This window comes from Condylura cristata, unplaced genomic scaffold (assembly GCF_000260355.1).
Source record: "Condylura cristata isolate star-nosed mole 26May11 unplaced genomic scaffold, ConCri1.0 scaffold00007, whole genome shotgun sequence".
Taxonomy (NCBI): domain Eukaryota; kingdom Metazoa; phylum Chordata; class Mammalia; order Eulipotyphla; family Talpidae; genus Condylura; species Condylura cristata.
In genome coordinates this window covers 22,852,822-22,862,949 of record NW_004567108.1, presented here as the reverse complement: position 1 = coordinate 22,862,949, position 10,128 = coordinate 22,852,822, and the positions used below count along the sequence as shown (strand labels likewise).

Genomic DNA, 10,128 nt, shown 5'->3' with positions numbered 1-10,128 from the left:
CACCAGTTTTGTTTCTGACTCCTTGTGAGTTTACTGGTACTTTCTTCATCATTATAGTTCTTTGCAAGCCTGTTAAGGTTATAGAATTTGTTCATTTTTGTTTCATTTTTTTTAATGCTTTTTGCCTTTTACTTCTTTGTTTATTTTAGCTTATACTCAGGCCAGCACATACTTCTTACAAAGAAAGAATTTCTCACAGTGAGATGCATTTTATCTTTTGCCAGGAGCCCACATGATGATACCTTTTATCTTGTTTAAAAATAAAGTTAGGCATTTTAACTGTGTTTTTCTAGCCAACTGTTCAGTTCTGTGATCTTTCCTATTCTTTCAAAGTCACAGCCCTTGAGCAGTGTCCTGAACATCTGTTGGTTCTGCATTAATCATTTAATAGTACTGGTGACTTCTGTTAAAATAACTGCAGGGTCTTGCTTTATTATTTTTTTTGAGATCACTCATACTCATCTGCTAAAAGATAAAGTAAAAAAAAGTTGGTAAGTATATTATGGATAGGATTAACTATAGTCTCATGATTCAAGAATTCTCACTCTAGTGAAAGAGGGACATGTGAATTTACATGTAAAAAATATACCATGTTAAAACTTTTTAAAGACCTATAGTTTGAGTTTTTTCCTTTAGACTTGAGATAAAATACCTTCCTTAAATTTATTTGATTTAATTTGAGTGCCCTTAAAAGAGCATTACTAAAGATGGAAACAGACTGCATGTTTATCAACAAATAAATGGATAAACAAAATGTGATATAAACATGCAGTAGATATTACTCAGCCTTAAAAAGAAGTGGGATTTTTTAATCCATGCTACAACATGGATGAACCTTAAGGATATCAAGCTAAGTAAAATAAATCAGACAGAGAAAGGACAAATATAATTCACCTTATACAAGGTACTTAGAATAGTTAGAATCATAAAAGCAGAGAGAGACTAGAATAGTGGTGACTAGGTCGGATAGGAAGGACGTTGAGTTATTGTTTAATATTGTTAATTGTTTAATGTTGCTAATTGTCTATGGTTAATGAGAGTTTAAGTTTGCAATGGAAAGAGTTCATGGTGATGGTTGTACAATAACATGAATGTACTTATGACATAAACGGCAAATTTGATTTTATGTATATTTTATCACAATAATAATTACATACTCATGTACCAAAGCAAGTTGCTCTAATATGAATTGAGTGGTTATATGAAACAGTGGTGGTGTTTCCACCACTTGACACCAAGGTGAAAATATCACAGTCAAGTTGCTCTTAGTGTCCTCTCCATTAGCAGTACCTGGAACTCATATGGGAAATGTGCTAGAAATCCCTGCTCAGAGTAACAGTCCATCCCACTTAAAAGCAGCGTTCAGATTTAACTTTCTCCTAGGAATAGACACTGAAACTCAGTTTCAATTATGTTAATGGTATTTTCACCTTGGTATATATTTTTTGATCTTCCTCTAATGAACTTGTTTTGATTCGGCCACATGTATGCCATTGCTGACCATAGCCTTACCCTCCTCACACAAATACTGTCGAGATACTGATAGCCATGGTTGTAGACTAAAAGCTTAAATTTTCCTTCACCTCTAAATCTTAAATAACATTGAAAACCAATGTTATCTCAATAATAACAAATTGTTGAATCAAAAAAAGGGAAAATATAAAAGCTTTAAGTAAAACCTCAAGAACGCAAATGGTCTTGTTTACCGCACCATTCAGCCACTCCAGCAGTAACTTGCTGTTCACTTGTTATTTGGTTTCCTCACTGAATGATATTATTTTATTGCCTTTTGCAAATAATGCTTCTCTTTCCTTTCTGCAGTCAGAGTAGCCTGCCAGCTGCCTCATCTGTAGACACATTTACATAGATTTGGGTCTCCGTGAAGTCTCCCAGACCATTCTGTCAGTCTGATCATCGTGCTGGTGACCATTTTTACAATATGTTTCACTTTCCACTTTTTCTTGCAGTTTCACCACTCTGATTGCCTTTCAACTTGGCTACTTCATTTCATTGCCACTAACTACCTCATCTTCAGCCAAAAGCCTGAATTTCAAGATCTTTCAGGTAGATTGACAGTTACTATTTTGAAAACTTTGTTTTTTTGTTCTTGGGCTTAAGGTATAACTTGGCAGAATAGTACTTATAAAATCAAAGTCAGTATAATACATTCCTCTTAAATTTGCGATGTGGTAATCAAAGACACTTTTTAGTGACTTGTGTTATATTAGTAGCTTGACCTATTTTACTTAAAAAGTTTCCTACTGGTTATTTTATAGCCCCTATGCATGTTTAAATGCCTTTTTTTTCTGAAGTAGAGAGATACAGTGACCGAAAGTGACATTTAGTTATGATAAATAAAATCTTATTTTTAACCACCAAGTGAGAAGAAAATTTTGAAAAGTCCAGATTGGAAAAAAAAATTTTTTTTGGAAAAATTATAATTCTTGTTGATTATAATATATGGTTTTATTATACTGAATATATGATGTCTATACAGGAGTCCATTATATTATTTGGGAATAACAAATTTATCAAAAGGTGTTAAAAATTTACTGGCAAAGAGTGTAGTAATGTGATTTTTAAAAGGAAATTATAAGTATTAAAACACAAAGGCTGAGCTCCTAGAACTGTAAGGGAACAAAACAGTCATCAAAGTGGACGTTTAGTTTAGATACAATGATTTGCTCATGTGATTACCTTAGAAAGACTCAAGGAATAAAAGGAAAACAATGACCACTTAGTCAAGTGGTTTTAAAATCCCAAATCAAAATTTCCTTGGAGGTGCCTGAAGATCATCTAAGATGGAGGAGCAAGTTTTTTTATGAGGGGGGTGAGGGGAGTGGGATGGTGGGATGGAAAAAGAAAAGGCTAAAATTTGCAGTTCTTAGACCTCTTCCTCCCACTTATTACCTGTTTTAAATCTTAGAGTTCTACACAAAATTTTACTCATAAAAAGGAATCAGCTACTAAAAGATGTGAAAATCTTGATTTTATTCAGTAAGTCATGAGCTTCTCGCATACACTTCCAGCCAGTCAACAAACGTGTGCCAATTCGAAGCCTCCATACATACTCCCTCCTCAGCCTTTAATGTAGTCGAGTATCATCAAATTAACATAGGTAATTACTAACCATCTGCTTTGCACAAGAGGAAAATAAGGCCATTCATAAGGTGTTTTTCTGATTGTTGTCAGTAGTAGGGATATTCTTATAGAGTTGTTCTTTAAGAAGTCAATTGAAAATGAAACACTGCATTTTGATCTTAGATCTACCTTCATTATACACCTCCCATCTTCATTTGTAAAAGAATTTGATTATTTTCCACTTACTTTCTTATAGAGCTATAAGATACACATGGAGGACTATTACAACCTTGGGACAAAGATGCTATACAAATCCTTTGAGTCATTAACTCTTATTATATTTTATTACTTACACAGTGGCCCATAAAGTATGTTATGACCAGCTGGCATAGTAAGAAGCAGGACTCCAGGGTGTAATTTGAGAAGCCAGGTGTGGAGATGAGGCTGTGTCTGCAGTTGTCTTTTGTTTCTTTGATGGGAATTCAAAATATCTCATGAGTGCTCTGACTCAGCTGTACCTGTGCATATCCAAGATGTGCTGTGATGCATTCTTTTGGGGCAGAGAAAAATAGCTTCACAGATAAGGGAGAAAATTTGATAGTCAAGATCCATAGGCATAGCCTGGCAGTCTGTGAATTGAATGTAGCCTGCCAAGGGGGTTTATCTGGGCCACACTGAAAAACATGATTTACACAACCTAAATTTCTGGCTTTTTCTGGAAAGTTGGAAGGTCTGGCTACTCTGGGCCCATCTTCCCACAAAGCAGCAGCCCAAAAATTAGCGGTGACTGAAAGGATATATTCACTTCACAGTGGCACAGTCTCCTCACCTGCCTACTGTCTTATACCTAGCCACATCAGATGGTCACTTGGAGTTGAACAGGGTTCTTGTCATAATTAGTTTACAGCCTCCTTATAAAACTTTTATGTTCCACTTCAAAAATGATCAAATTATTGGAATTTTGTAAATTTCATTTTAACTGAGAATGTTTCCTTTTTAGCAGCGATCAGAAATTTGAAAAGTAGGACTTGGAAAAATCCAGCTGACATATCAATGCCAACTTGCATCAATGCTAGCACTGATATGTCAGGATTCTATTATGAGCTCCTTAAATATTAGTCATTTTATATATGGGGCTTTTATGAAAACAGTTTAGGAATATGTTGCCCTTGGCATTTATGGATTCATTATTCTCATGTTTAACTCAATCTTATATATACATTTATAGAATTTTTAAAATGTTTATTGCTAGCTGCCAGAATTTGTTGTGATAACTTTTATGTTTTGCTTTTTTTTTTTTTTAATCTTAGTTGAGAGAGTAATCTTATGTCATCTTTGCTTCCTAGGAAACCTAGAACTGATATCCCTGAATAGTAAAGTTGTTTCTTTATAGCTAGGTTTCACAGCCTGAATCAAGACTTTATGAATCTGAATTATAATGAGCTCAAACAGTAGTTGGAAAGTAGAAATTGACTTAGCAGAATGATTTTAACTGTCTGCAGAGGGAATACTGTAATGATAAACAAGCTGGTTCACCCAGCAGAACCCCCAAAAGATTTAGAAACTTGAGGTATCTCAGAAAGCAAAAGTTTAGAGCAAAACAAAATGGAATTAATTTAGAATTGATTAAGGAGTTTTGTTATACTTCACTCTACACTTCAGGAAACTGTTTCTCCCTCATTATCATAGCAGTTGGAAAGTCTATTCCTGAGGGGAAAAGTTCTAGATCATGGACTACAGGTATTAGTGAGAGGGCTAAGGAGCTGTACTGAAAACACAGAATGTGGGCATTTTGTACAACATGCCTCATGTCTCCTTCACAACTCTAGGACTTAGAATTTCAGCAACCAGGTATTTGCTACCTCAATTCCCGTACTCTGGGCATAAAATTGAGTCATCCTCCTCAGAGGGAAAAATACCCAGACACAATCATTTAGGAATTTTCTCAAAGAACCCAACATCTGTCAGTCAGACATTGAATGTATTGTTCTGGTTAGCAGATACTACAGATGCTCAAAAGATTTCCAAACAGCTTTCCAGTATCTTTTAAATATGAAGAGATAGCTGAGGATCAACAGGCATTTGAGTTAATGTCCACCATGAAAGATAGATACCAAAACTGAAGTCAAAATGAATAAAAACATATTCATAGAAGGAATTAAGACCAGAGAGACACCAAGGAGTAAAAGAAAACCTTAAAAAAATAAAAATCCACCAAAAGTAATATCCCCAAAGAATGAGAGATCTATATCCATAATGCATAGAATGCTGGGGGTTTTTTTGTTTGCTTGTTTGTTTTTTTAAAGTATATATTATTAGAGACAGGAAATGGAACATTGGTTTCCAGGAGCTTGGGGAATGGAATAGGGAGTTGCTTTAACAGGTAGAATTTTAGGTTTTCAAGAAGTGAAGCATTCTGGAGCTTTGTTGCACAACTATATGAATGTCCTCATCAATCCAATTGAATTAAGATGGTAAATTTTGTTATGTATATTTTAACACTATTTAAATAAGCAGCAATAAAAGAAATTGTTCTCAAATGTTAGAAATGTGATGCAAAAAAAAAAAGAGCTAAATAAAAGTTGCAAGATAAGAAAAAGGCAAGGAAACTCCCTCAAAAGAACTGCTTCAGTCCTAAAGTACCTTGAGCAACATATTGGAAAGGCCTGGAAGTGTTCAGCCTAGTGAAAAATCCTGTTTGCATGATAGCAAACCCACACAGCTCACCTGCCAAGAACCGCAAGTCTGAGTAATAGTGGAGTTCTTAACCTTGGGAGCTAGAAAACAGTAAAATGGTGGCTTCAACATTCTGAGGAAATTTTTCAACCTAGAATTCTAGACCAAACCAAATTATGAAATGTGTGTGAGGATAGACCAAGGACATTTTATCATATACTTCTTAGGCAGCCTGTTTTGGGGGAAACTCATATATAAAAGTTGTGCTTCACTAAAACTAGAGAATAATAACCAAAGTGAAAGGCCTGGAGTCCAGGAGTAGAGGGATCTCGCCTGGAAGCAGGACACAGGCCTAGGAATCCAGGGGTGCCAGACACCGATGGGAAGGGACTCCAGGGAAAACCCAACTTGTCCATGTCTGCTTCAAGAATGGACAGGTTATCCGGGAATGGTGGCCAGTGAAAAGGAAAATGGAAGGGGCCGGAAAGAGTTTGGAAGGTGGAGTTAAACTACAGAGAAAATGAAATGAAAATATGAGTCACTGATAATCTCCAGGAAAAAAAAAGTCTCCATAAACAAAGAAAGCATAATTAAATACTTTGGATGAAGCAGTAGACAAGATATATATAATTGGAAATCACATGATAACAAATCGCGATAACTGATTTACTGAAAATTGTATTCCTGATTTTGGAAAACTTGAGACGCTGTACATGGCTTGAATCTCATCAATTGTCAATATCTATTGGCCCCAAATAAAATATATTTAATTAACAATCTTTCTCTAAAACTTTTAGTGGAAGAACGCAGTTTTGTTGAAAAACACAGATGGCCATCGAATATGTACTTGAAGCAGCTTGCGGAATACAGGAAGTATATTCACTCTCGAAAATGTCGTTGCTTAGTGATGTAACCAGAGCTTTTATAAACGTACACTTTTTTATTCTTATGAAGACTGGGATACTTCTGTGTTCCAGAAAACTTCTTGTGACCGAAACAAATATGGATGTTAGGGGGTGGGAATCCATGTACAGCTTAATGTGTCTGTTAGTTCTATTTGAAAAAACGACTCATATTTTAAAAGGGAACAGAACATCTATAGGCTAAAACTAAGGCTTTACTCTAGTATATAAAGCTGTTGTGCAGCTACTTTTCCCTTTAAGATGCCCATTACTTTATAGTAATAGCCCACCCCATTGAGAAATATGTGGACTTTTGAAAAAAATCATGCAAGATTAATACAGAAATTTCATGACATCTGACTAATGGCTCTTTTAAAGTAAGGAGCATTTGAAAGACCCAATTATGACTGCTTTTACAATGAGAAATTCAGGGGAAGGACTGATCAGTCTGAAATTTTAGAACTAGAAATTTTCCTGGAATTCTGAAAGTGAAATGCTACGTGGCCCCAAATCAGTGCTGTGACAGTGTTTGAACCATAATGAAAATAATCTGGTTTCGTCTGGACAACCCATGTGAGCCACCTGTATCTTTTCCCTGAGATTCGGATTAGGTAGGAAACCTAATTGGGCTTTGCTTTATGACCATATAGTCTGTGCAGCCCCATGGAGCTCCATTCTGGAAAGGGCCCTGCTTGGCCACTACTCTCCTGTTGCTGCTTCGAAATCTTAATGTTTGGGGAAAAGCTCCATATTTTCACTTTGTGCTGGACTCCAAAATTATATATATATCACCTAGCAGGGTATGTACTTTCTTTTCTCGCTCAAACATCATTCTGTCTGAAAGTCAAAAAGAGGCACTGTTGTCAAGGGAAGAGGAGGAGCCCCTGAGGGAAGAGTGTAAATGGGGTTTCCCATCTTGGGGTGGCCTCTCTGCCACCTCGCCACCTCATCGGGGAAGTGGAAAAATGTGTCATGTTGTCTTAGCTTTAAAACATGGTCTGGCTTTATCACAGATGAACAAATACTTTCTTGGTATTACTCAAAGACCAGGATGTCAAAAAAAGTGACTAATATGACTTAATATGCCTTCATAAAGGTGCTCGTCAAGATGCTTATATAAAGAGTGAAAGATGCTTACGAGAGCCTTCACCGTTGAAGGCTTACGACTTTTGCTTTAGTGCATTTACTAAGATTAGGATTTCCGTGGGTTGAATTGTTTGAGTTCTTTTCAGAGAATCACAAGGATATTTGATGAGAGGTTACAGGAATCTTGTCCTTCAAGATTAACCAGTAAGTTCAAAGAAAGAATAAAAAGCCGACACTTGTTACATGTAGAGAAGATAGAAGACAGAATATAGTTTCCTTTGTATTACAAGTCAACAGAGAAAATTACATCATAAGCCTAAACTGAGGGATAGAAAACCAGATTACTATTTATTGTTAGTATCATCTTCACCTATAATTAATTCATTATTGAAATACATATTTTTTTAATTTCCCATGAATTTAGAATACACCTAACTTTTTCAACCATTCAAAGGTATGATTAAACAATTCTATACTGTAGTATTAAGATTACATAGCATGTAAAAACAAAGATTACATTGCATGTAATCCTACATGCAGTCTTTAGATGTATACCAACACCCTTAGAGTAAAACAGTTAAAAATTCCCTACATAAATTTCCCAAGAAACCTGATTTTAACTGAGTGGTGTTGAAGAAGATCATGGGAATGCATTTTATGTGTTTGTATTTTAATCCTTTGAGTTAATCAGCTATCGACAAATCCATGGACAAGGGTTAGCACTGTAAAGTATAGAGCTGTTGTCTGTGTCTAAAAACTCATTCACATATAAGAACTTCTAAAATGTAATGATTGTCTTTTGTTCTTCATAAGCACATACTTCCTTACCCTGATGTGAGTCACAACACTTGAAGTTCTCAATCAGTAACTGTTGATCTAGAATGTTGAAAAGTGTAAGTTTTACAGCAAGTTTTACAGCAAGACAAAGTGTTTTCTTGCAAATACGATATAACGTTGGAATAGACTGTAGATCATTTGTAGGTGTCTGAGTAGAGGTTGGTTTGGCGGCTGCCCTGTTGATATCAAGCATGCAGTTTTCACAAACGTTCATTGGCGCCTGTGAGAGAGACAGCCTTGAGAGGTAGATGCTCTGGTTCTCCTGAGCTGGTCACAACAGTTATCAAATTAGTTTTTAAACCTAAACTCTTCAGTACCTTTGAATTCACTCAACTTCAAATAAAAAGAAATTTAAAAAATACTTATAAACTATCTTTGCAAAATGAGTGGTCTTTTTGAGTTTTTTTAATTGAAAGATTATTTCTAGATGAATGTATGCTTTATGCTGATACCTGCTTCCTTGTATTTACCAATCATTTAATTATAGAGGAAATAATGGATGGTAGAGTTAAGGCCTTTTCTTTCCAGGCCAGATTTTCACCTTATATAAACCCTTGTGTACCTCTGACTATGCTGTGTTCTTATTCTAGGATACTAGACTTGTAATGTAGAAGTTTTAACATAACTGAAATTTACCCTATCCAAGCCAGCATGATGGCTTTATATTGGGAGGTAGCAGAAAACTGAAGAATTGAATAAATTGACTTCCAAGACAGCTAGCCTTTTCATCTATAATTTAAAAACTACATTACACTGATAGTTAATTAGACAAAATAGCCTCAAGAGTACTTTATTTTATTTAAAGCATCTGTTTAATTCAGCCTCTCTTAATAATTTTGCAAAGAAGGGTATGTGTGTATTTTAATATAGCCTGATCTGAATTTATATGTTTTTAGCTTTAGTATTTAACATTTTGTAACAAATAAACCTTTGTAAACACAAGTTTAACACAGTGTCCTGTAGTTATTTATTTTTTAATATTTATGCCTACAGAACTGGGGTACAGGCCAGAGGTGCAGCGGGGTGAGAGGCTTCACCAGAGACAGAATGGGGAGCAGAACAGGCCTACTGACAAAGTACACTGCTGGGGGGAGCAGCCGTTGTGTCAGGAGAGGTCTGCCACGCCATGTGGTCACCTCTTGGGGTGGGGATCAAACTCATCCTGAAGTGGCTCTAGCTTCATAGTGCTGTGCTTTAATCCGCTGTGCCACAGGAAGGACCCTGTCCTGTAGTTATTTTACCTTGAATGTTGAAATACTGAGTTCGGGAATACTGTGTTGTGTTGTTCAAGCAGAATTATTTCACAGATAATATCCATTGTATATAAAAATTTTAGAATGTGGCTGATAGTGTAGAGGACTTGCATGAGAAGAGATAAAGAAATTCATGTTGTCTTTAATGCTGGCAATGTAATGTCTCTTACAGAATAACTGCTATTTAGAAAAAATGCTTTGATAGTTATTTAGCATAGAGGTTATGTGCCTGTAGCGTGCTTGAGTATTGGCTGGGGCCAAGACTTAGTGGAGAAGCTGCTCTGCATAATAGA

At 35.7% G+C, this 10,128-nt stretch overlaps 1 protein-coding gene across 1 annotated transcript in view; it reads left to right on the top strand.

The window, feature by feature from the left end:
* Window positions 1-8,943, top strand: part of RHOBTB3 (Rho-related BTB domain containing 3) — a 45,649-nt gene extending 36,706 nt beyond the window's left edge. The window contains 2 exon segments of the mRNA XM_012721756.1: window positions 1,968-2,064; window positions 6,555-8,943. Coding sequence (XP_012577210.1) covers window positions 1,968-2,064; window positions 6,555-6,670 — 213 coding nt within the window. The 3' untranslated portion in view covers window positions 6,671-8,943.
* Window positions 8,944-10,128: the final 1,185 nt, after the last annotated feature.